The sequence below is a fragment of the Rhipicephalus microplus genome, chromosome 3, assembly GCF_043290135.1.
Source record: "Rhipicephalus microplus isolate Deutch F79 chromosome 3, USDA_Rmic, whole genome shotgun sequence".
Taxonomy (NCBI): domain Eukaryota; kingdom Metazoa; phylum Arthropoda; class Arachnida; order Ixodida; family Ixodidae; genus Rhipicephalus; species Rhipicephalus microplus.
This window is the reverse complement of record NC_134702.1, coordinates 16,222,529-16,250,281: the sequence shown is the minus strand read 5'-3', so window position 1 is coordinate 16,250,281 and position 27,753 is coordinate 16,222,529. Positions and strand designations below refer to the sequence as shown.

The 27,753-nt window shown below is 44.8% G+C and overlaps 1 protein-coding gene across 2 annotated transcripts; it reads right to left on the bottom strand.

The window, feature by feature from the left end:
* Positions 1–1,199: 1,199 nt before the first annotated feature.
* Positions 1,200–27,753, bottom strand: beta-PheRS (phenylalanine--tRNA ligase beta subunit). 2 transcript variants are annotated; one of them, XM_037432758.2, is made up of 15 exons: positions 27,568–27,753; positions 27,201–27,256; positions 26,660–26,757; positions 26,520–26,576; positions 26,014–26,202; positions 24,956–25,106; positions 22,859–22,967; positions 22,227–22,359; positions 17,756–17,807; positions 16,644–16,705; positions 8,903–9,188; positions 7,924–8,016; positions 5,376–5,493; positions 4,409–4,564; positions 1,200–1,656 (listed from the first exon to the last, which is right to left on the bottom strand). In XM_037432758.2, exons 1-15 carry the CDS (start codon positions 27,623–27,625, stop codon positions 1,505–1,507), a joined length of 1,770 nt encoding a protein of 589 aa, XP_037288655.2. In that variant the 5' UTR covers positions 27,626–27,753; the 3' UTR covers positions 1,200–1,504. The 2 variants fall into 2 exon arrangements, with proteins under 2 accessions (XP_037288655.2, XP_075745073.1); XM_075888958.1 differs by lacking the exon at positions 27,568–27,753 and adding an exon at positions 27,418–27,436.

The following is a 27,753-nucleotide window of genomic DNA, read 5'->3' as shown; positions in this document are numbered from 1 at the left end:
GCAATAGGTCGGTAGAAAGTAGTGTCATCGCTACTGCACAGGACCGAATGTTTAACGTGGGGATGGTCTGCAAACACATTACACCGTCATCATTACCTGCACTGTCAGGAACATAAGTTGCTTCTTCAAAGGAAGAGAAACATTAAACATCCCATTAAGTAGCACTTGTGTCACAGCCACGCTCAGACTCTAGCCGTGTGCCACTCACTGCACTCGGATGTTGCAAGTTCGATTAGGGCAATTGAAATAAGAATACCTGAAAGAATACACATGTATGCTTTTTGCAACTTCGAGTTCAGACTCCCGATAACACGCAAGCCAAATATTATAAGGCGGCACGTGGCCTGAAATTTACAATTAGAAATTCTCAGAGTCGGCTAGAAACCTCTTCCGCTTCTATCTGTGATGCCATATACCCAAATTACTTCGCCACACAGCCAAAGTGCACGGCTGTTTGCTGATTGCAGCATCGCAAGCTGTATAGTTACCTTGAGGCCACTGCGGGATAGCTTTATGTGCCCGCTTGCTAACTCGCAATCACACTGAAAGGAAGACATGCGTTAAAAGAGAAGAAAAACTGCTCAAGGTGGCGAGGGATGCTGAGGGAAGATTTCTTTGCCCTCTTGTCGTTCCCCTGCCTGTGTAACTTTCGGCGTGCATGCCAGTGGGGAAAAAAAAGAGAAAGTGCTTAAGGGCCTGCAAAAACTCCTGTAACTCTACTCGTGTTTAATGAATTCTAAAAATCTTTGTGGCATGTGATCCACAAAGTGCCCCGCACTAATAGTGAGACTATTTAGTTATACCTCACACGTTATTACATGTCGCAGGAGATTACTATTATTTGCATCCATTGTGACGCTTGTTTTCTTTCGGACTAGACTGTTTTTTGGGGGGGGTATGAGGGTGTGGCGGCAGTGGAGAAAGTTCCGCATCAGGAGGACAGCTGTTCGACAAATGACCATGCCTGAAGAAAAACATCTTGCCTTCACTTACCCTGCAATTGTTCCTGTAAAGGCAGTGTCTGTTACAGCCCTGCTTTAATGTTTGTCGACCAGAGACAATATTGCTGTGTTACGCAAGTTAAAAGCCACAGACACAAAGTGAAACCATACTTTCTGGACTGAACTCGTTGTTTTCTACTTGACCTTATCTTATATAAAAATAAATGCATACAGTGTCTTTGGCAAAGATATACCAGCTTTCGGCCAACAAAACATTTATTTAATGTGGAAGTGCTCCTAAACTTATGTGCCGTTCTCTTAATTTCTTATCTGCACAAAAGCACAGCACTAGTAGCAATCGTGATGCCATAAGTAGGTAAGTGACCTTGCTTAAAGATGTGCATATGTGAAAATGGCTTGAAGATAATCCACCACTCACCGTTAAAAAATAAGAAAGCTTGGTGCTCAGACGTAGCCTGACTCATGCAAATTAAATTACATCGCACTAGCGAAGAGTATCTCAATGTTGCCGTAGAAAGTCCATGGTCGCTTGCAATGAGCAGCTAGACGAATGGCTCGATGTTGATTTCTACAACTGAACACGGAAGACTGAGGTCGAATGCTGTAATCACTTCGGGATGCAGGACACCGATAGTTCCCACGGCTTTGCCCTGAACTACAACTTCGGCGCATCGGCCTGGAAAGAAGGTGGAATCTGAAAAGCGTGTTTTGAGGAAAAATAAGACAAACGTTTTACATGAAAGCTCAACTACCAACCAACTCATGGCACTTGTAGAAAATACACACACACAGACACACACACAAATATAATAAATCTAATTAAAATGAAACAATGCAGGTAATCCAAAATGAAAGAGCACAGAATCCTCATAGTATACTGCAAAAAGTGAAAACACCCGTTAATGCATAGTTGAAATATTGTGTCACTCAATAAAAGATATACTATGATGTCACCAGATCGATCATAATGAAAAGACAGTTTCAAATGAATTATCCTAAACTGCATTGCAAAATAGTGCATAACAAAAAACATGTAGACAGCACCTATTTTGTCTTCTTGCTGTGTCCACGTGTTTTTTGAGCTATTTTAAGATGCATTAACAACCAGCTTGGCTTTCTGTTCTACTGCTGTACTAAACTGGCTCAGTGTTTGAATTTACGTATGGCATTACCACATTTTTAATTGTATATAAGCAATGTGTAGTGGCTACAGAAATATTGGATGTCGCAAGGCGTCTTGCTCAAGTTTTCTGAAAACATCGGAGCATATGATGTTACAAACACTGTGCCCATTCAGGTTGTCTCCCTTAAACCACTTTTGTTGATGTAATATTACAGTCTCAGAATGTCATATGTGGGTTAATTAATGAGTGTTATTCAATAAGTGATGTGAAGCGACCACTAAGATAGGGAGCACACAGAATTTATCAGTCCAAATTATGTATGTCAGCGGAAAGCAGAAGCACCCAGTGGAAATTATCTTAAAAGGAGTTGTTGTGCAACACACTGAATAAACTGGTAATGAAAGTAGCACTCAATTACCACTTTGTTTGCTTCTTCTGAAACCAATGTCACTATCTCATTTGGTTCACAATAGTTTTACATAAAGTAATTCACATAAAGATGGGAGAGATGTGTGACTTTCATTCGAATGCATCCATTTTTCAGCACGAAAACAAGTAGGAACAATCTAGTGAAGAGCGGGCTGATCTCAAGCAATTTGTGCCCGTGAAAAGCATGAACCCTCTTCAGATGAAGCAGTAGAAAAACAATTGTACACTGCATAATGAGAAACTCAATTCCAGACTGAGCAGTAAAAAAACACCCAGTTGAAGCTTTCTTCAACCAGACACTAATGGTGTATTCGATTGGCGGCTCCAGTCCTCTGGCTCCAAGTCGCCAGATGAGGAGGCAGCTTGCAATTAAAGCACGAGAAGCAGTGTACCAACTGAATATGTCGGCGAGTTCAGAGCAGCGCGCCTGTAGAGCCACTGTGCAGTCAGCACAGTAAGCCACCTAGTACATAAACATTCCTGCGCCGCATTGACAAATGGCGCCGATCAGTCGAGTAGCCCTTTTCGACACATCTGGACGCAGCGACAGCCTTCTGAGCTAAGTACATCATCAATATGGCAACCGTCATTGTCTAGGCTGCTATCTTCAGTTCAAATCACATAGCTGTCTGCGAGCTGCTTTAACAACAGTATCCAAGTTTTCTCTGCCTTCGCTAGCCACCTCCTTATTGACATGGTGCATTCATGGTTTCGTAAATGTGAACTCGCCACACACACGCTCAAAAACACCCCTGACAACGCATGTGCACGAAGTATTACATGCCCGCGCCGGTGTCCCTTTCCGAAACGCGCGCTCGTACTGTAGGCACTCTTCACCTGCCGGCAGCCACGTGATTTGCCAGCTTGAGTTACGTGATCTGTCCTCCTGGTCAGCTCTCACCACACTCTCACTTCGAAGTCAGAGCGGTCGGGAGCGCTCCGAGTCAGAGACTGACGCTCCAAAATAACCAACTGAAGGTAGTCTGAGCACTTGAATTATACCAAACAACGGTCAGCCACTCTTCAGAGCGCTCCAGAGTGCTCGTAAACACCCAACCGAATACGTCATAATATTACAAATCTAACAGCCAGCTCCTGAAGAAATGGTGCTGCTTAAGCCTCGCCATGCGAGAAGTAAGGCAGCATGAGGCAAGTTGTCATGTCAGGCTCAGCACCAGTACGAAGTATTCATAACAGTAGACCCCTTCAGCGACTGGGCATCAGACTGTGATATTATACTACGTTGCAGATATGAAAATCACTGCGTAATCTAATTAACACCTCTACATGTCTGCCTGCAGTGCTAAAATCTGGTGGGAGTTTTTTCATAGTAGAGGAAAGGGATATGTACTGCAAACAGGATGCCATGAAAGTTTGGATTCCTCAGGTAGCATTTTCACTCCACAGTACCGATAAAGCCTAATGCTCCTCAGCAATGAGTATCTCATAGCAGGTCTGTTGAGCACAACGTAGATGAGAAATGGGTTGAGATGAATGAAAGGCACGCATCCCTTTCATCTCTGTGTAAAATCAGAACTATGGCTTGGCGTCAATACAAACCGAGAGAGCGAAAGTTTGGTACAGTTATTACAACCAGCAGGTAAAAAGAAACAAACAGAAAAAGCTTGTGGAGTGATGATTTGATTGATACGTGGGGTTTAACGTCCCAAAACCACCATATGATTATTAGAGACACCATAGTGAAGGGCTCCGGAAATTTCAACCACCTGGGTTTTTTTAACGTGCACCCAAATCTGAGCACGCGGGCCTACAACATTTTCGCCTCCACCGGAAATGCAGCCGGGATTCGATCCCGCGTCCTGCGGGTCAGCAGCCGAGTACTTTAGCCACTAGACCACCGCGGCTGGGCTGCTTGCGGAGTGTGGAACTCACCCTCAATGGGTTTTAGGTGGTACTGTTCAGGCCCATCACCAAAGGGAATGCTCAGTAACTGCATGGTGCGATCAAGAAGTCCATGTACAATCTCAAAACCTGTCGTCTTGCCGCAGTACAAGGCACACAGGCGGCGCTGGTTCACGGCTCCAATTTCTGGAAGAAGTGTTTAAGAGGTCAAGAGAAGCAAGTTTGCAATAATCATACAGGGGATATCAAGTTTTACAGAAAATTCTCGCACCCTTCACATGATTATGTTAAAGTATATGTCCGCGAAATTTCATCCTGGTTGAGCTATCGGAAGTGCCAAAAACTCGAGATGTTGGCCGAAAATGGACCTAAAGAAAAATGCATTTTAAGGTACTATAAGTGAAAGCTTACCGAAGCAAAAAAGCTGTGTTCTTTTGAGATCATTTCTTCCATTACGAGAGCTTGGAAAGCATGGGTATTTTAAGCATGTGGCTTTAGTGAACTCCTCATGCGAAACGCAATCAGCAAGCAACTAGGTGAAAATTTTGAGGCGACTCTAGACAGTGAGCTCTTCTTAGCTTTTACCTAGTAGCCATATTGGGCTGTTTAAAAACAATTTTAACCTGCTTCAAGTTTATTTACAATCTTTCAAATTTTTTGTTGTGGAAGCAAATAAAAACAAAAAGATATAATTTTGAAAACAAAAAACTGGCATTTTTTTTCATCTCATATCTCTCCTTAAATCACACTTACACAATGTTACATGAGTATGATTTGGTAAGCGTCTACTTCAGAGGCATCATGCATGTTAAACCAGGCAGTGAATGACACAGCTAACGTTCAAAAATTAAAAAAAAAAAAAAAACAGGGTTAGTTACTGTCCGTTCATTATGGCCTAGCACTGCGCAATGCGCCGCACACTTCTACTTGATAACATGTATTGCATCGTAACCATGAATGTAGCCAATGCGCAACTATGATTCGTGAGAAGCATTACCATCACTGTCATCCTTCAGTACTACATCCGAGATTTCAAACAGCTTGAGGGGTAGAGGCATTTTCTTGTTGGCATTCAGTGTTTTCAACAGTCCTGGTAGCAGTGTAGTCCTAGCCACCTGTGTTGAGTTGAAGCAGTTGTAATTTTGAACCCAGACTGAAAGCAAATTATAGCTAACAGAAACAACTCAAGGCTATTATGCAGCATCAGCCACGTGTAAACATTTCCTCAATCGTGGCCTGATGTGTAGAATTTAATGCACATGTAATCACTCAAGGATCCAGCCTTATCAAATAATGGCATTAAATGTCATAAGCAAGGAGTACTAGAAAAATTGCCAAGTAGAATTGATGTTGCAAAAGTGATGTCATTGCTGTCATGTTCTCATTATGACAATGAAATATTAGCGCATCACAAAAAAATTAAGTCCATTCTTTACATTGAGTGCAATATCCAAGGTCAATAATTTTGTCACATAGATAATACTCGACTTGTATATGTGCTATTTGTTTCAGCTACAGATGAATCCCACTATAATGAAGTCTGCTACAACAAACTTTCCGCCACAACAAATAATTTTCAATTCGCCATCAGCCGCCCATAGAAAACAATGTGAAAAATTCTCATCGCAATGAATACTTTTCCTGAATATTTCCATTTTAACGAAGTTTTCCCGAGTGCTACCCTATAAGAAAAAGGAATTTGCCTAGAACTGCAGCAAATTCTGCTACCAACTTGCCCATTTCTCGACGGCTTGTGACATTCAAAGTGCACAGCCGTATGACAACAACCGTGTCTTTATCGGAGACACGCTTTCTGCCACCATATGCACATATCGCTAAATTTATCGCCATTGAGATGTTCCGCCACAGCTCGGCCATCTACCATGATGTTGCCGGTGGACTTGATGCAAGTGCGGGCCGCAGCAGAATCGCGATCTTCAAGACGCCCGCCATATGCTTTTGACGTCGCGCTGAAAACAAAACTATTGCTTGTTGTCACTAGCCGTGCAATCATGAATGACAACCATGCGTCGCGAAGGTGCACGCACGGCAGTGCACGTAGTCCCAGCATAACTGCATTCTGCCGCAACCGCTGCGAACTCAAATGCAGTCATGTCAAACGCGATCATGGCCGACTGCGAAAGTACTACCATAGCGCATTCAAGACGCACCGACTCAACCCAATTTTTCTTGCCATAATGATGCCAACAAAGATAGCAAAGCTGGAATTCTTAACATGCACAGCCAGCGAAGAGTGCACGGAATGAAAATGGAACTATTTGCCGCAGCCACTACACAGGAAACCGCGGTCGCTATCGTCTTGTTCATCAGTAGCAAACAAAATCAGAACGTGTGCAGCTAATGCAGCTGTAGATTAAATGTAATAAAGCCATAAAACTACAGAAAGTGTAACGGTTTTCCTGTCGTTCACTTACGGCCATGGTAGTGCGGAGCTTCTTCATATTCAGCTCCAGTTATCAACTGGCCTCTAGCAAAGCTTGGGCATGCTGGTTCGCAACGCTGTGCACTCGGCATGCCCCAAGGATAATCTGAATATCGTATTTAATTTTGTATCACCCACCCCTACATATAACCGGGCTCCTCTGACCACAAACCACGGGAGGAAAACAAAAAAAACTACTTGCACATTGACGCAAAGCTGCCTTTGCATTGCCGTACAGCCGTGCCGTGAAGCCAACATGCGCACTAAAGATTTTTGTATAACTTGCACGCTGACTTCAGCTCAAAATGTCGTCTATATTTAGGTGAGAAAATACATGACACACGAGAAAATACGCTCAGTGTTCGGCCAGCCCGGCCGAGTTAGCACGAGCTCAAAGCATGCGCATGCTGGGACTAAAAGACGAGCCATAATCATCAGATCTTACCAAGTTTTGAGGTCTATAGATGAAATTTTCCTACAACGAAATTCCCCGACAACAAATTTTTTCACACGTCCCGTAAATTTCGTTGTAGCGGGATTTGACTTAGCATGAAGCCCGCCCATATTAGCAAGGTATAATGGAGACCGCATTACCAATAATGCAATAGTGTTTTTTTTTATAAGTATGTTCATGAGTCGCACAAACAAGTCTTGTCTCAAGTGTTGTTTTTCTAGTGAAGAACCCCATGCAATGACTATGCGTGGAAAAATAACCGTAAAACAAAAACTTCACGTTTCAGAATTCACAAATGAATTTTAGTCACTTTAAAGATCACTACTAACATGTTTCCGACACTTAATCCCCTTCAAAAATTACCATGCATAAAGCATAGGAAAGTCCTTTCAAATGGCAACACTGCCTGACATTTTGTCACTGCCTCCCATCTTCACTGTTCTTCACTGAGCTGACCCTTACGGGAGACTAACTTTTGCGACAACAACCTGCTACATGAGGTGAGTTTGAGACCCCGGCTCTGGAAGATGCAGCAGCATAAACATTAAGTACAAGACACCACACAGATAAAATCAATTAGATATAGGAGTGGTGCCACGGGAAGAGTGGCACCAAGTTTGTGTGGTAGTAAGAACAACAGCTACCTACCTGGAATTCGAGTGTCTTTGGGTTCGAAATGTGTACAGCATTTTTGCTGCCATCGGGCTTGCGAATCTTCTCAGCAATGTCCTGCTCTGAGCACTAGAAACAAGTAACATGCATTATGACGCTTTAACGTATAAATTATATGCACAATAAGGCAGAAAATTCATTATTGTAACACCAGTTTTTTATGATGAACGTTAAAAATCCACAAAAAAGTAAACATCAAGAATTTGTTAAACCAGGGGGAGTGTTCTTTTACATGGAAAGCACAAACAAAGAATTAACGTAACTTGACACACTTTATCATGAGTAAACATGCAACTAATCATAAGAAACAACAATTTATAATAAATGGTGGGGCTTTATGTTCCAACTTTATTTGATTATAAGGGATGCCTCTTTGGAGGGCTCCAGAAATTTTGACTACCTGGGCTGCATCTATATCTGAGAACATGGGCCTCTCCCATCTAAATGTGGCCACTGTGGCTGGGATTCTATTCCACGAACTTTCGGTCAGCACTCGAGCACAATAACCAGCAGACCACCACTGCGGTTAGGAAACAACCACTGCACATTAGAAATGTGTAAAGGAAGTAGGGGCTTGTAAAGATGAGCTGGCACAATAGAGATTATGTTGAACACTGCTGATGTGAAAAATGTAGGAATAGTTAATGCAGAAACAATGCAACAACAAGAACAGCGGGAAGAACAATGGTGGAGAAAGTACAACTACTAAGAAAAGTCGCTAGTTTCAAAACTGGTCAAACAGTCACCCCCTGAAAAAAAGACTAAACGGGTCTCAAAAATGTGGCGTCAGTTTTTAAATTTAATATTAAAAACTAGACTAAAAGTGACTGGAGAGCTTGCTTTATTTTTGCAGAAGAAAAAATATTCAATGAAAATCAATGTCCCAACCTCGGGATTTATATGATTAGTGGGACAACCGGCCAACCTATGGTCACCAAGAAAAAAGTTTTCTCACCAAGGCAAAAGTCAATGCCTCGGTGAATCCTGCATGCGCCATTTCCATTCGTAGTTGTTCGGTGAGCTTGTTAATGGGCAGCTGCTGCCCAACGGTGCAAGTGGGAGGCATTTCTCGAGGCAGGTTGTCATAGCCGTACGAGACGGCTACATCTTCATAAACATCAGCAGCATGAAGCACATCATGGCGTGTAGGGGGCACTTCCACCTGCAGCTTCTCTCCTTCAGCCACCGTGGTCTTCAGGCTCATCCGCCCCAGTAGGTCACATAGTTGCTGCTCGCTCTGGCTGCAAAGAGCAATGCTTATGCAGTAGTTGACACTTTCATTTTTAGCCACAGGGTCAAGAACTACAAAGCACACGATTGGCATCCCTATGTATGATACAAAGTGAGCATATTGACGCGTGTGTACTGGTGGACCAAAACGACGATAAGGGGATTTGGCGAGCACCAGGTAGTGGAGCTCTGGCTGATCGAAGATAAAGGTGATCTTGCTGTTCGGCTGCTGAGAGTCGCTGTGTCAACGTTTATCTGCCTCTGGTTCGCGCTGTACCGCGACACTGGTGGAGGTGCTGGGGCACAACCCTACCTAATGCTCCATACTCCCACTGGGAGCCGTTCATCTAGATCGGTCGCATTGTCACCCATTGCATGTTGCACCCTTGCATCGGTTCAGTCGGCGGCTGATACGCCTCGCTCCAGAGTTCACTCCTTCCACGAAACCTCGCAAGTGCCGATTACCTCTCCAAATGGCCAACGCCAGTCCGCAACCGACGCCCTAAGGCCCCCCGCCAACACAGCCTTCTCAGGTAACCATCTTTCAACCGCTGGTTCCCGATCACTTAAGTGGCGGCGCCCATGAAGACGTGGACGACTGCCTTGAGCGCTATGAGCGTGTCGCCAAGATTAATCTGCGGCCTGAACAAGAAAAGCTCTCACGCGCCTATTTCTACCTTGACGGTGGTGCGAAAATTTGGTATGAGAACAGAGAAGCCAATCTGTTAACTTGGGGCAACTTCCGACAACATCTTGTTGATACGTTCACCAATGTCGATAGACGCGACCGTGCGCAGCACCTGTTGGAGCTACGGGTTCAAAAACCCAATGAAATCGTTACTATGTGTTGCTGAAGATATGACTCCTCTTTTTCGTCGAGCTGACCCGAACATGAGTGAAGATAGGAAGTTGAGCTACCTCATGCGCGTCAAGGAGCAACTTTTCGCCGGGCTACTGCGCCACCCTCCAAGTACCGTAGTTGACTTTATCAAGGAGGCTACGGCTATCGAGCGGGCCCTCCATCAACGATGCAGGCAGCTATCATCGAATGTCTAGCAGCGCCCCAATAAATGCTGCCGCCATACCTGAGGATCTAAGCTCCCTGCGAGACCTCATTAGGGAGATAGTTCGCGAAGAACTGCAAAAGTTTCGGAATCCAGTTGCTCAAACCCCCGTTGCGTCCGTCGCTGAACTGGGACGGGACGAAATCCACCACGCATTTTCTACCGCTGGTACTGGTGATGAGCACCGTCTTATGAGCTATGCCGATGCTCTGCGACGTTCACCATCTGGTAAATCGCCACCATATCACCCAGTGCCGACGGCCCCTTGGTCACCGCCGCAAGAGCAGACCTTGAGCCGACCGCCAAGCCAACCGACGTACCACCAGGCGTCCACAGCAGCACCATGGGCATCGTCGCAAGGGGGGCTCAGACGTCCATTGCTCCGAAGAACAGACGCATGGCGCACAATCGATCGACGTCCACTATGCTTTAACTGTGGAGGTGCAGGTCGTATTGCCCGTCATTGTTGGCATCGCAGTGATTCGTTCCGCCCTCTTCGAACATGGTCTGACAATCCACGTGCGAACGAAGAATACATACCACGCTGGGAGGACGCCTCTTTTCATGGAGCCCGTTCTCACTTTTACGAATACCGTACTTCTGACAAGGAGGCAATACCTACTCGCCAGCCAAGTTTGGGACGTCAATCCCGCTATCCTTCTCCCGCTTATTCACCTTCGTCACACCAACGTACCTCCGCGGACCTCAACGCAAGAAGGTCACCCAGCCCGACGCAGGGGAAACTGAAGGCGGCGACCTCCGGGGGTAAGGTTGCAGGCCATGAAGATGACGACGAAAAGCCCCCATTACACGACGCTGTAAATCCGACAAGACGTGAGAGCGACGACATTGTGACCGCCGACCTGAGTATTTTTCTTGACGGCCAGAAAGTAACAGCCTTAGTCGACACCGGTGCCGACTTTTATATTATCAGTCAGGACCTCGCCACCCGCCTCAAGAAAGTGAAAATGCCGTGGACAGGCCCTCAAATAAGGACGGCAGGTGGTCAGTTATTAATGCCCTCTGAAAGATGCACAGCGAGAATTGACATAGGAGGTTCTTCTTTCGTTGCGTCGTTCGTCGTTCTCGCCGCATGCTGCAAGGATCTAATTATTGGTATGGACTTCTTACGAGAGTACGGCGCCGTCATCAATATCGCAGACAGTTTGATTACATTCCGCAACAGTTCGGGCGCACCTGATTGTACACAGGCACGACCAAACCAATTGCGTCTAACTGATGACGATGTGGTTCTCCCTCCTCGGTCATGCACGCTTGTTTCTGTGGCAGCCGCTGTCCAGTTTGGCGGCGAAGGAGTAGCAGAACGAATAACTTCGCTCCTCCTCACGCACGGCATTTCTGTCGCAAGAGGTATCGTCAGTGTTGCCGCTACACGCACGAACTTGCTTCTGACAAATTTTAGTGATGAGCGCCGGCACCTTCCAAAAGGCATGGCCGTCGCTTACTTCGACGATATCACAGACACAGAAGGCTGCTTGGCAGTAGTCGACGAGGCGCCAAAACTTGATTCAACACCATTTCTCGACATTAGCACTACTTTGCCTGAGAACGAGCGAAAGAGGCTTCTTGAGCTACTGGCCGAATTCAAAGACTGCTTTTCGACAACATCAAGAGTTGGCCGCACGCCTCTAACCAAGCATAGGATAATTACCGAGGACATGGCGAGACCAATTCACCAAAACCCCTATCGCGTGGCTGCAAAGGAACGCGAAGTGATACAAGAGCAAGTCGACAAAATGCTAGAAGATGACGTCATTCAGCTCTCAAAAAGCCCCTGGACGTCACCTGTAGTCCTCGTTAAAAAAAAAAAAAAAAGACGGCAGCCTGCGCTTCTGTGTAGATTACCGAAAACTCAATCAGGTGACAAAGAGAGATGTGTATCCACTTCCTCGTATAGATGACTCTATCGACAGAATTCGACATGCTCGTTACTTTTCATCGATGGACTTAAGGAGTGGGTATTGGCAAATCGAGGTAGACCCAAGAGACCGCGAGAAGACTGCTTTTGTGACACCAGATGGCTTATATGAATTTAAAGTCTTGCCCTTTGGTTTATGCTCAGCGCCTGCTACCTTTCAAAGACTTATGGATACCGTACTTTCTGGGTTGAAGTGGAAAACCTGCTTGGTCTACCTTGATGATGTCGTAGTTTTCGCCGCAACATTTGACCAGCACCTTAAAAGACTTGAGGTAGTTTTACAAGCCATACGGTCTGCGGGCTTGACGTTGAAACCTGAAAAGCGCCACTTTTGCTATGAAGAGCTGCAATTTCTTGGCCACGTTGTCAGTCACGCAGGCGTTTGTCCTGATCCTGAAAAGATCACAGCTGTTTCACAGTTCCCGGTGCCGACTGATAAGAAGGCTGCCCGACGATTCCTCGGACTATGCGTGTATTATAGGCGATTCATCGCGGACTTCGCATGCATCGCATCACCGTTAACCCGCCTCACGATAGAAGACGTTGCTTTCCAATGGAGCAACGAAGAGGAAGCTGCTTTTAAGTACCTCCGCCAGCGACTACAGACGCCTCCAGTGCTTGCCCACTTTGATGAGAAAGCCCCAACTATGCTACACACTGATGCCAGCAATATTGGTTTGGGAGCTGTGCTTGTGCAGCTGCAAGAGAGCACAGAAACAGTAATCGCCTATGCAAGCCGAACACTAACACGCGCCGAGGCTATTTACTCCACGACAGAGAAGGAATGCCTCGCCGTGGTATGGGCGGTCCCAAAATTTCGCCCGTATTTATACGGCCCCCTTTCAAAGTCATCAGCGACCCCCATTCACTGTGTTGGTTGACAAATTTTAAAGATCCTACCGAGAGATTAGCGCGTTGGAGTCTCAGGCTGCAGGAGTACAACATGACTGTCATACACAAGTCAGGAAAGCGCCACATGGATGCCGACTGTCTATCCCGCTCACCCATTGAATCGGCAACTCTATCCGATGAGGAGGAAACAGCATTTCTCGGCGTGCTTGACTCAACCGCTATTGCACAGCAACAACGTGACGACCCTGAGTTACTTGCCCTAATTAATTACCTGGAGGGAAGATCTCAGAAGGCACCAACTGTTTTCGTAAGAGTGCTGTCATCATTTTGCTTACGGGGCAGTGTACTATACAAAAGAAACTTCTCTTCGACAGGATCTGCGTATTTGCTCGTCATCCCAGTAGCCCTTCGCTCCGAAGTACTCGAACCATGCCACAACGAGGTGACTTCAGGCCACTTAGGTTACACAAGAACGTTGGCCAGAGTACGGCAGCGCTACTTCTGGCCAAGACTGAGCATAGCCGTAAAACACCATGTTCGTACTTGCCTCGACTGCCAGCGACGGAAGTCACCGCCGACTAAACCAGCTGGCCTCCTGCAGCCCGTGCAGGTCCTAAGAACACCATTCGACCAGATTGGCATGGATATTTTGGGCCCACTTCCTACTTCTACTGCTGGGAACCGCTGGGTTATTGTCGCGACTGATTACCTCACCCGTTATGCTGAAACAAAGGCTATCCAGAGAGGTACAGCAGGGGAGGTGGCACAATTTTTCATCGAGAACGTTGTCTTGCGGCATGGTGCACCAAGCGTCGTAATCACAGACAGAGGAACCGCATTTACGGCAGCTCTTTTGAAACAAGTCATCATGCTGAGTGGAACAACCTATCGTAAGACCACCGCCTACCACCCGCAAGTGAAGGGGCTTACAGAGCGTCTGAACAAAACAATTGAAGACATGCTTTCAATGTACGTAGACGTCAAACACAAAAATTGGGACGAAATCTTGCCATATATCACGTTTGCATACATCACTGCCAAGCAAGAAACAACCCGGATGACCCCGTTCAGCCTAATTCACGGAAGGGAAGTACGAACCATGTTAGATGCGATGCTAGCGCACGAATGCGACGACATCGAACCGGACGCCGAGATGTTTACACAACGAGCGGAAGAAGCAAGGCAACTAGCACGCCTGCGAATCCAGCAACAACATGAGTACGACGCGAGCCGCTACAATTCTCGCCGCAGAACAGTCGTTTACCAGACCGGCGACAGAGTATGGGTTTGGACGCCCATACGGAAATGAGGACTCTCTGAAAAGCTTCTAAGGGGATACTTTGGGCCATATCTAGTACTGCGACGACTGAGTGATGTTACTTACGAGGTCGTCCCCGACAGTTCATGTGGTACGAGGCTTCGCCAGCACCGTCCTGAACTAGTTCATGTTGTGCGCATGAAGCCTTATGAAAGGTAGTGACTGCGCAAGACACTTCTTAAAGAACAGACAAAAAGAAACTGCACTACTGGTTTAGCATCGGGGCGATGCTCATTAAGAGGGGGGCAAATGACGCGTGTGTACTGGTGGACCAAACCGACGATAAGGGGATTTGGCGGACACCAAGTAGTGGAGCTCTGGCTGATTGAAGATAAAGAAGGTGATCTTGCTGTTCGGCTGCTGAGAGTCCCTGTGTCAACGTTTATCTGCCTTTGGTTCGCGCTGTACCGCGGCAATGTTCAATAAATTCATAGACATCGTAATTTCAGACAAGCCATGGCTCTTTGCGAACCTGTGGTAGAATTGTGCAAGCATGTGTCGTGAGTAAAGGAGAGGCATGAAGCATGTGTGGAACGCGGAAGTGCGCCGACGGTGCATGAGGAGAGGAGAGTCACCCGAGTGCACGCGCACTAGCCACGTAGACACAAGAGATTGGTCGGAGAAAGGCTCGTGGCACGCGACCCAAGCCGAGAAGACATACCCCAGAGGATGCGTTGGCACTGTGCTGTGGGGCTTCGAGTTGCGAAGACATGGCCAATGAGCACTGCTACAGCGATGAGGGCAGCATGACCGCCCGGTTCTGAGGATGTCAACGTGAGAGGCCCGAGAGTGGCCGTCGACCTTGGAGGTTCTGAGTAAGGTTGCCCGGACTAGCCGCACCCTTGCACAGCAGCTCCTGACTGACTTGCAGCTCTCCCACTTCGTGGCAGGACGGCAACAGCCCACACCAGTCAGCATAGTGGACTCGCATGCAAGGGAGTCCATGACAAAGCTAAGCCTAGCCTAGCGAGGTCGAAGAAGACAGTCCGGGACACCGGCGACAACGACAAGTGACTCGTTCAACAGGACTCGCCAACGGCGACAGTAGGAGGTTGAGGAGAATGTCAACGATGCACTTGACAAACCTCGACACAGCAACGGAGAGAAACCGACGTGAACTGTAAGATAGTTCGATTGTTGAGACGCCATATTGGATTAAGAGCAGCAGCTAGAGTTAAAAATAGATTTTGAATGGTTTACAGGCTGTTTTGCTTGTGCTGTTGTTGGGGTAATTTTGTGTCCGCGTGTGTTGGTTTCATTTTTTCTTTCAGTTTTTTGCCTTTTATCTTTTGGGTTATAAAGTGTGTTTTTTCTCATGCCCATTTCCTGACTCTCTCAATTCCATCCGATGCATGCGCTCTAGAGATAAATCCGTGACAGCATGCAAACTGAAATCTCTACAGTTGACACATGGTATAAACCAATCTTATTGCAGTTACAGGACAAGAATATCTTGCAGTGGAAGAGCATTTGAAACTGAAATGCACAATGACCGTTATTTGCCACATACCACTTGGGAAAAAGAAACTGCTACGGACATTCTCAGGTCTTCATTAGTGTGCTTTAGATGGCTAAGGTGATCAAAACCGAAACCATAAGCTACAAGTGCTTGCATGAAGAACTAATTTGTATGTCTGAGCAAGTGTGCAAAAGTGTACACTCTTATAATGTAAAGTTTTCATTGGAAATGCACCCTCTGCCTGCTAGTATTCTCTACAACGTGTACAACAAGAGCCAGCAGCAGTACTAGCTTATCTTCACCTAGCTACTCAATCCACATGAACACGGTTCACTATAAAGCCACGGGGTGTAGTGCAGCTCAGTTAGTTACTTTTTGGTTACTGAAAGAAAAGAAGTCAAACGTGCCAAATCACCCAATACTATCTTCCATTCAAGTTATAAAACTTTTTTTCCAAGTATAACAGAACCATTCTTTCAATTCATTGGTGCTCCTTTTCTCTCTAATCGTGTATAAAAACATAACTCGAAGGTGGCTGCACCACATGGCAATGCTATGAAAGTTGTCAAATAAGATGAAAGCGGAGACACAAATGTCCCAACAAGGACAAGTGTGCTGATCTAGTGTCAAGAAACGCAAGTACAATGAGTACCGTCTTCATTGGTTTTGCACAGGACCAATAGTCGTCATCGGCCACTTTGTTAGAAAATTTCGTGACAACTACTATATTCATCAATGGTCATGGAAGTGGTAAGCACTACTCTATTGTGGCTACTGAGACATTACTCTGGTCCTTCAGAAGTCAATAAAACAGCTGAATGCTGTAGTACCTACTTTAGTCCAAGCAGCCCGTTGATGTCCCTGGTTTCTACATCCAGAGTCCAGTATTTCAGCTCCTGCATACAAGCAACCATGATTGTAGCAAAGCAGGCAATTTAGGAACAAAGTCCTTGCAATTCAAACTACAGATGACGTACATGCAACGTGCATGCATCGGTAAAACACAAAGCAGTACATGTGCCCCTGGACGATAGAGTTTTAAGATACAGACAGGTGCACTGTGTGTGTGTGCCATTAAGTGAGTTACTGATCTCTCAAATTCATGAAAAGAAAAGGCCTCATACGATTCATTTTTGTTGCATATATCTAAACAGGACTGATGGAATTGAACAAGTTTTTCAGTAGGAAGACTCAAAGGAGAAGCTGAAGAGAGATTTGAACACGCTGTTACTTCAAGTGGCGGCAGTAATCTAACCTTTGCATGACCCAGGTTATACAAGTTTGAAATTTTAATACTAAAAACGATGGACATTCAAACGTATTCTGGATCTGAATTTATAACAGGCAGAAAATCTAGAAATAAATTCCTCTCGGTCTATTCTTTCCTGTGTTCGTTTTTTCACCTCGTGCTACATAAATTTCTTTCAAATGTTTCACCAATAAGCCCACATCGCCACTCTTGTAGAAAATCTAGCATGCACATAATTCTCACAATCAGAAAAAGTATTAAACCTTTGCCAAACGGAAACCTGTTTACATTCATAGTCTATTCCCGTCACAGATCGTTATTCTTTGCTACTGGTCACGTGTGACCTGGATGTACAGTGTGCACGATTTTCCCCATTTCATAAAAGCTTGATAATCATCATTAATGCTATGGTGGCGCCCAATAAACTGCCTAATCATTTTGCCTATTTGTCAGGATACAGACATACTCCATGACCATGTAGGCATATACTATGTGGCATTGTTTCACTGCCCCAAACTTAGGTACATGTCATCCACACATTCCCTTTCCTAGTAAGCACCATGAATGGAGACAATTGAATCATTCGGTTGGGCTATGTTTTAATAAAATGAACTTCAACTGTGGCAATCTAACCTTCATAACAACACTATAAAAAAAAAGAAAAGTAGGATGACCTTACTGCTGGCGAGAAACTTACAGGATACAATGTCGATGTCCCATCAGGCATGATGACTTGTACCTTTTCTGCACTGCGAAACCCAGAAGTAAAAGACATCAACAAATGCTTTTAATAACAATGAACGAATAAGTGTCGCCTTAGGATCTTGTTTTCTTTGAAAGACACAATTTAAAAAACAGACAATTATGCCAGAAAAGTGTAGGGGATGTTATAAGAAGTGTAAAGTATTTTATGACACAAGTTAGCAACAGTTCTAATTACTCTTATTAGTATTGTTTAATGATGATCCCATTCCTGCTTCAGCCAGAGTAGGGCCAGCAGTATTTGTAAATAAAAAAAATAAATTTAAATGTGAAGGAAGAAAGAGGACGAAAAGATAACTTGCCCCCAGCAGGGACCCAACCTGCGGCCTTCGAATAATGCGTTTGACGCTCTAACAACTGAGCTAAAGCGGCAGTCATCCCTCCTTGAACCTCACAGAGTATATATGTGCATTTAAACATGACAGTGTCATTGGCACCACCAGTAGCCATTACAGCGAGTGTGGAACACTGTTTCTTACCTGCTGGCGTTATTCAAAGGTCGCAGGTTCGTTCGTTACCGGCGGCAAGTTATCTTTTCGTATACTTTTCTTCATTCACATTCACATTGCAGTTTCTTCTACTAACATCCCCTATACTTTCCTTGGCATCACTGTCTGTTAGTTCTCATCATTATTGTGTCTAACAAAAAAAAAAAAGAGCCCTTAACTTTACGCTTTTTTCCTTCATTTATAGCGAGGGTCTTGTTCTGGCACACTTGATGCCTTGTGGTAGTATGTGAAGGATTATTAGTCAGCTGCCAGCTCGTAATCATATCACATGCTACGTGACGCCAGCTGGCAAAAAAAAGCTTCCAAACTCGGCATAATGATTACTGGTAGCACTGACTGACGCTCCAACATTTAAGTGCACATATACACCCCATGAAGTACAAGGAGGGATACCTGCCCCCGTAGCTCAGTGGTAGAGCATGCGATGCGTTATTCACACGTCACAGGTGTGGCCACTGCCGGGCGCAAGTTATCTTTTCATTTACTTCTCTTTTTTGACATTTATATTACAGTTATACTTCTAATAACATCTCCTATACTTTTCCTGGCATCATTGTCTGTTAGTTTTATTTTAATAACAAATTTATACAGTTGTTTCATTGTGATAGGTGGACTTATGAACACTAGGCTAAACATGCACTGTTTTTTATGGAAATTTTTGGCAATAAAACAGCAAGATAATTACAATTTAAACATCCCATGGCTAACTCAGGACGCTTTCGTGGTGCACGCACATGTTCCGATTATCATGCAGAGGAGAGCTTCAGAAAAAAGAAATCAGAAGAAAATCACAATGGCATTCAATACAACCTTACAGAATGCCTCTATTACTCTAAGCCAGTGGTTTTCAGGCATGAATGTGTCGGAAACCCCTTGCGGACTAGTGGAAGTGATAAGGGACACCTCAACGGAAGGGACGGTGGGGGGTAGCTAGTTAAATAACACAAATGGAGCGTGAAACAGGTGCCTTGTATTGGTACCATAAACATCAAACAAACGTGCCTCATCAATTGATTTTGGACAGTTCATCAATACGTGGCACTGTCACGCTTAAAAAAAAATGCAGGTGAGATTTTCGCAGATCATATAAATGGCTTCGCGGATCCCCTATAGTCCGCGAATCCTTATTTGAGAACCACTGCATAAGGCAATATTGGCAATAAGTGGTATTGCTCCAACATCACACTAAAACTCAGCGGAGCGCTGTGACAGAGTACAGCGAAATATTGGCAAATGAAAGTTGCTTCAGTGGAATAGGTGCCCAAATGATACAACTCTCATTAATTTGGTTTTTTACTTGACAGCTGAACACTTGTACATTTCTGTCACTCAAACAAATTCAGGGTGGAGTGTATTCCCCTGATCTCTTTCAGTATACAGTCAATCCCAGGTATATCGGGCTCGAAGGGGATAACAAAATAGTAGCATATGTCAATAATTTGAAATACAAAGTATGCATTTTTAAGGCCTAAATTAACACATTTAAGGCCTCAAAAACCGAGAGAAGTGCTAAAATAACGATTCACTCATAGTATAATGAAGAAAAAGGTGTAAACTAGAAGTTACCACACTTTGTTATGAATGAAAACAGTCTGAAAGCTTGTCTTTGTGCGCCGTCATGTTGCAGTCATCCTCAATATCATTGAAGCTTTTCAAATAAGCAAATTCAGCTGCTTCAGCCATGAGACGTCCCCCGCTATGCCACCGATTACCAAAGAGAGGAAAGACCACTCAACCCCTTGTCTATCCGATTCCCTCTGGGCTATGTGTCTCAATCACTTCCCACATACAGTGATTCGTGCTGGGGCCGGGAAGTAAGAGACGCTACGACCTGTTCCTGTTTACTGGTTCATTTAATTTATTACTAACTGCAAACATCGTATACCCGCGTACATCAAACACTACACAAAATTATAACACATGATTCAGACACTCGCGACGTTCGACACAGGGCAGGCACATAAAGAAAGTAACTGCAACAATACAAGGGTATGCATATATAAAGAGAACACACGACGGCACAAATGATGAAGTTATCAATGAATAAAACCATGCAATGTCTCAACGCGCCGCTTCCCTGCCTGCAAAGCTCGTCTAAATAGGGTAAGTAAAGTTCGTCTCACAATGGTCCGTGTTGTCAGTCATCATCGTCTTCGTTGTCTCTCTCAGCGATTTCCATCTTAATCTTCTTTCATAACGTTCCGCAATCACTCGCTTCCTCGTTTCTCATCTCTAACTTTCATTCCTCGTCATATCATCTCTGTCTCAGTAATCATCTCATCGACTCTCATTGCTATCTCTTCACACCGTTATCTTCGTCATTCAACGCCGCAGGTGGCCATCCGCGCAGAATGCAGTAATGAGCCCTGGAGCCACGGAGGCTGACGGAAAGTCAGGCCGGACCCAGCACAGGCGCTGCAGCAGGGTCGCATTCCCCAAACCAACAAAAGGTGCTCTGCTGCTCCCCCATGCCACAAATCTGAAGGGTGCACGTGGATTATTGCCACCGTACACTGTCAGACTGTCTGTAGACAACAAGGCGCCACCCGGTCCTCGTGCTTGCGCGGTGGGGCCCGCGAGAACAGTAGAAATAATCTTTCCAGGTAGTCCACTCCGAATGCCCATTCGTTACACCGAAGGTTTTCTTTTTCCCCTTTTTTTTATGCGTGGGTTTAAGAAACGAGCGTAAACATCTTGAAAGGACCGGGGTTCAGTCCGTGTTAGTGGGGACGTCACAGCCACAACAGTGTTGATTAACGCAGAATGGCCACGACAGCAGTGATTAACGCAGAACGCCGATGCAAGTTTTGTAGCACAGCGAAAGGCTGGTTAGCAGCGGCAGCGAAGGCGTTGGCATATTATAACCACATGGGTGTACTTCTGCGGCACCAGGGACGGCAGCCCCGATTTCAGAATCGATGCAATCAGAAACAGCTACGTCCTCATCTGAACTGAAGTTTCTCACTGTCCGAGATGGTGCCCACAAACGCAGATAAGTAGCAGAATTCACTGAGGCACCGTACTTCATTGTCAGTGGTCATGACGCACCTGAAGTCGTCATCTGGCCTCCCTGGTTCGCAAGGAAAGTTTACGATGGTGCTTTACTTGACTTCGCTTCAAGCGCCAGTCGTAATTTTTATCGCTAAATGCGAGTCATTGTTCTGTTCAACTCCCGAATGAGGATTTATCAGGAACGAGGCAAGAAGTACACAAGTCCACGAGGCACAAAAGATGAGACCATGCAGGGTTCTCACAGTGAACATGTTGGCGATATTGATGTTACTTGTGGCTTTGCAGCTGGCAGCCACTCTTTTCAGCTGCTTTGTTAAGGCTATAAAAGGGGTAGCCTCCGACACATGCATTTTAAAACCAAAAATACTAAACATACATCATGATAATTTGGAAGACCATGCTTTTCAGGCTTGCATGCCACCATGCGCTAGCAAACAAGGAAGAGAGTGCGAGATCGCCGAGTCACTTCGCATTCTCATTTTGGTGTCTTCGGCAATAGGGTCTGTTTGAAAAACACTATGCCCGAGCGTTAAGACCCAAAGATCGCAGATAAAACATACCGGTGTGCTTTGCAACGAAGCCGATCAGTGCAATAGAATGTTCGTCACCTGCACGCGAAAACAGATCGGAACTTACGAGAACGTGGCTGAAAATTGGTCGATATTTGCAAAAGAAAGTGCACTGTCTTGGCTTCGGTGTGGTGCAGCATTCAATATAGCAGATGTTCCACAGTGCGCAAGGTCGATATACGGGTGCACCGGCCCTCTACTTTTGCATGGAATATTCAAGGGGATTTTTCATATGTTAGATATAGCCAATAATTCAATATATCCGGGATCAAATGCAAATCTAACTGCACACACAAAAGCTAAAAAGTCTGCTCACGTGAAAGGCTCTTTGCAGTACTCGCTGAACATGGTGACCATGGTGTCCAGAACAACTTTCGACTTGTGCAGATCGGTAGACGTCACCTCAATCAGAACATTACGTGTTGATAATGTGATTTTCGAGTGGTTGCCTGCAAAGAGAAATACCCTTATCTAAACTAGCAGCACTTCATTTGGAGTACACTGTTCAGACGACATCAATACAGAAGCAAAACACTACCTCTTATTACTATTTCTTATTGCCTCGGACTAATCCTGAACTTAGTTATACATACCTAATATTCAAACTTAGCTGTTCCTCGAGAAGGTTGCGAAACGAATTAACGGTGGAAAAAGTTCAGTCTGACATACTTAACACCATACTGTGATCTTTCTACATTAATCAATACAACTGTTTCAAGCCTTTCACATTTTCATCAAAGCACATCTGCTAGCAGATTCGCCTAGGTCTCTACAATGGTTGTAGCATATTCATGACACGGTTAATAAAAAAATGTTGATCTTGTCCAGAATGAAGTTAGCTTACTTGATGAGTAAAGTTGTACATGTTGTCAAAAACTTAATTAGCTGGGCCATTACACCAACCTTCATATACCCTGAATGCACCCACTTACAGAGCCTCTTTCTCACCATTGATAATTGGAGGCAGTGAAAGTACAGTGCCATTGGCATCTTCAATGACTGGATAGACAGGTTTGTCTTTGATAATGTGTAGGTAGTGCCGAAGGTGGCTGTCTTTCTGCAATGAACAATGCCATGAGTGATAGAAAGCCAACCATTTTACAAAGAAAATGCCAGCCAAATGCAAACATCAATACTCCTTCAGAAACAGATAATGAAAAAACTATTTAGAGGTCTTCACAACTATACATTAGTGCTGTACTACTGTGAAACTGACAAGCAACACATTTGTGAATTTCAAACCCCCAAATATTGCAAGTGGCAATCCACAATTGACAAAATAAAAATTCTGAACAGATTTGAAGAAACTTAGGAGACAGTAAGTGTAAAATATTGCCATCAAACAAAAAAAAAATAACCGGGTGATCTGAAATTTGCTCCATTATGCCTTATTTGCTATATTCATGTTTGCTATGATGCAGTTCAATTATAACATTCTATCTAATGATAACATTCTATCTAGCCCCGCCGCGGTGGTCTAGTGGCTAAGGTACTCGGCTGCTGACCCGCAGGTCGCAGGTTCAAATCCCGGCTGCGGCGGCTACATTTCCGAGGGAGGCGGAAAAGTTGTAGGCCCGTGTGCTCAGATTTGGGTGCATGTTAAAGAACCCCAGGTGGTCGAAATTTCTAGAGCCCTCCACTACGGCGTCTCTCATAATCATATGGTGGTTTTGAGATGTTAAACCCCACAAATCAATAACATTCTATCTAATCATAACTTATAGGCATTGCAGCACTTTTCTGACAGTCAGCAAATGCTGCCAATCTGTATGTTGTCCAGGTTCCTGTAAACATTTGAGCTGAATACTATTATTGTATTACATGCAATAGAGAAATTACAATTTGGTGTCAGAAACAGCCGAAATCGATTGCTCTTTCCGAAGAAACGTTGCCGCGAACTATGTAGTAAGTGTTCCCAACTAGACAGCAAGCAGATAGAAAGAGTGATGGCTGATTTCATGAACAGTGCGCTGATTCCGTGTCAAGTCGTGTAGAAATGCAAAAGCCACAGGGTGTCGCTGCACCTTGGTGCTGCACATATCTAAACCAGAGGTAGCGGATACGTTAAAAAAAAAGGGGGGGAAAAAGTTATGGAAGCCATTACATGCACGGGCGCAGCTTCTGCGCAATTACGACCCCTTTACATACGGTTTTCATGGGCATTAGCAGGGGGTGCAAAGGGGCACTTAGAGTGCCTCGATGCTTGCTCCTCCACTTAGAGCGAAAACATATGCATCGTCTGCTACGGCAGCAGCCATTATCCCTCCCGCTGCATAACTCTTTTGCTCTGGAAGGAAATGGCCCACTAGCTCAACGCAAATGATTGTAGCACTGAGGAACGCAACATCCAGGCATACCACGCTGCTTGAACGCAGCAGCAGTTCACACATGTGAGCCCTACAGCTTGGCGAATAGACTGCAGGCACTACAATAGCGAAGGGAGCAGTCCAGAGGGTGGCAGCTCCCTAAGAGAGGGTGTGCACATCGAGGCATGCTGGGGGCACTTGGGCCCGTGTCCAAGCCAAAGCCGCATCAGTGCTTCCTCCTCCTCTGCGTCACTGAGCCTAGCTTTGCACCCCCACCCCCCCCTCCACCCACCAAGAAAAAAATCATGAGGATACCCATCTCCTTCTGGGTAGCTTTCAGCACACATGCCTCATGTGATAGCTTTGCTTGTACTTGATGGATTTTTTTGTGGCAGGAAATTCGTGAAACAACAGAGCCAAACTGTAAGATATAGTTGAACTCGCATCAAAGATAACTGTGACAAATTATTGTTTATATGTATCAAACAATTGAAAAATCCTCTTGGACATATTTTCCAAACATAAAATGATATATATTGATATATATTAAATAACTGATACACTGAAGTCTTCAGCGAACTGAAGAGCTCAGTATATCGTAATAGAGTTCATACTGAACTCTATTACGATGCACTTCAATATAACCAGGTTCAGCTGTAATTATGTCATAGCTGAGAAAGGTGTTGCAGGGCCCCTTTGCACTCTAGCATGCAGGAACAATAAAAGCGGATTGACGTACTGCGTAAAGGTCCATCAGTTCCTCAGCTGAGCGCTCAACAGTGTCATTGAGTGGCACAAAGCGAATGTCCTTAGGGCTTCGTGCATCGTAGACAAAAGGTCCCTGGACAGTGTCCAAGTCATGGGTTCCTATGGATACAATAGTACGCCTCCTGCAAGGAAAAAGAAGCGAGAAGGTGGTTGTATATGGGCAAAGCAGTGCTATCAGCATCCCTGAAAAAACTGTCCGCACATGTTAGCATATTGTCATATCACCCAGATGGTTAAGAAAGCAAGGCTGCCAGAATGGCGAGTTAAGAATCTGCTCCTTTATCGGGTAAACTTATCCCACGAAATGTAACCAATACTAAAATCCAAACACCAGCTTGAGCAGTGAACAATATTTGAAGCTAACCCAACAAGTCAGATTACCAGCACCAGGGTTCACAATTCTTGCATGTAAAATCACTGTACATTCCAGAAGGAGTGGTGACAGGATACATTCGTAAAATGGGCAAGGCTACTTGTGTCACATATACCACCCAGTTAGACAAGGCCCTCTCACCGTTATGCCATCATCTTTTAAGAAACTCACTGTAGAATTCTGCAGAGCATTCTAATAACTTTGGATACAATACACAAGCCCTGTGCCAAAGGGCAAGTGAACACCACAAGTTCTGCTAAAAAATGCCATGCACGACTGTGGGAGACCATGACCGGCTGAAAGTATATAGTTTCTTGGATTCATGGAGACTAACCTCTTGTACACCTCCAGACAGGCATATTCCCTGTGAATTTATACCAACTAGCCCAGTTTTCTACTTTGTTGCCCCCTTCATACACCTTTTTTATGACACAGACTCCCAGCATTTTTTCTCCCTGATAAAGCTGTGATCGTCGTCCACTTTGGACACCGTCAATATTACGTGGAATGTACGACATGCATAGCGATGTTATGGATTTGGATATGAAATCTCAAGGTAGCAGCGATCGCAAAGGTGAGCTTGGAATATCGATATTTGCTACCGCAATAACACAACCTAAGGTGGCACTCGATAGTTGAGTCAACTATGACCATACCTGCCAATGTTCTGATGCAGCTTGTCTTGGAGGTCAATGAAGCTGTTGTATCGGTCCTGGTTGAAGGTTACATCTCGCAGTAAAGCAGCGACTACGTACGGCCGCACCGACGCAGTACTAGGCTTGACGTGCAGAGTATGCAGAGAATCCGCAGCAGGATGCAGGGCTCGGTAACGGGGCGGTTGAATCCTGCAAGCATTACTCTAATCGTTTGCAGCACAACAGAAAACAGTGGATGTCTGAGGTGCGCTGTAGTTTACAAATGTGCTTTCTCAAATGACGACGATTACCATTACAGTAAGAAGTAACATGCGCGCTCCTGATTACACACTGCAGTTATGCTGATTTTAGCCAAATATTGCCTGTGAAATGTCATGATGAGCGGGATGCAGTTAAGAGCAAATGTGTATCGAAATCAAGAAAAGCGTTATGTAAAAACAAGTTTCTTTAGTGATAGCTAATGCACACAGTGTTAGTGTTTCGAGGAACTAACTCTGCAGACTTACTTTCCCTTGAATATGAGCAGTGCTCTTGCAAGCCCTTCGAGACAGAGCAAGTCATATCTGTTAAAAAAAAGGAACACGAGAAAAGTATTTTTATTAATTAGTTGATTAGAAAAATGTACGCAGAAGATTCAGGGACTCACCTATTTGCAGGAATTTCAACACGAAAGATGACTTCCTCCGACGCACCTTCAGCTTTCCCGCTACCTTGTTCTTTCGAGAGCATCTGTTTTTCACTCGTCTGTATGAACAAAACACAATGTATTCAACAGTTTTCTCTTTCAGAATGAAAGTTATTGGCAGGTTAAAGCTGTCGCTGCGGTGAGCATCTACTTTCATGCTTACAATAGCGTCCAGACAACCATTAGTAATCATTTCGGGGGTTCTTACGTTCCAAAACCACGACATGATAATGAGGGAAGCAGCAGTAAAAAGCATCGCAAATGTTGACCACCTCGAGTTATTTAACGTGCATCTAAATATAAACACAGGGGCCTCCTAGCGTATCAACTCGGCAGAAATTCGATCCCCACAGCAAAGATAGCATAACCAGTGAAACAGTCATCGAAGCCACCGTTGACAGCTAGCAGTTCAGCGAGTGACATTAAACACGCTAAATATAGTTTGCGTGTGGCACGATAAGGAAGCATGCACTACGTAAATATATGAAACTAGAGTACGTACTACTTCGTCCAGTTCCAGTCCATACTCGAAACACAGGTCTGCAAACTCTTCTTCGGCTGCAGGTAGCAAGAAATCGCCCAAACTGAGGCAAACATCTGCGTACTATCGAAACATCTGCTGGCATAACCGCATCGAAGGCAAGATTGTGCCTGTGCGCTTTGAATGAATGACAGATACCGGCGAAACCAAAGAAGCTTGAACACCGTATAATATATACCTGCGACTGTTCAGAATACGAATCCCCCAACCTCGACGCACCAAATCACCACTTGTATTCAATAGGATGACGCAAGGTACAAAATTGAGTAAGCATTTCAACATGCGCCAAGCAAAACGCGTGGCAAGCAAGCTGACATGTGTTACTCACTGTATGTTCTCCCCAAGGCTTCGAACAGCAGAGCTGCTTTAACGCCTACAGTCGGCATTGCGACGAGGTAAAATCTTTCGCGGACGCACTACGTCAACAAATGGAACGGAAGCACGATCGGACAAATTAAACTTTCGCCTGTCTTCGAATCAACGTGCTGGCTGCACACTTAGTTTGTATGCTTAT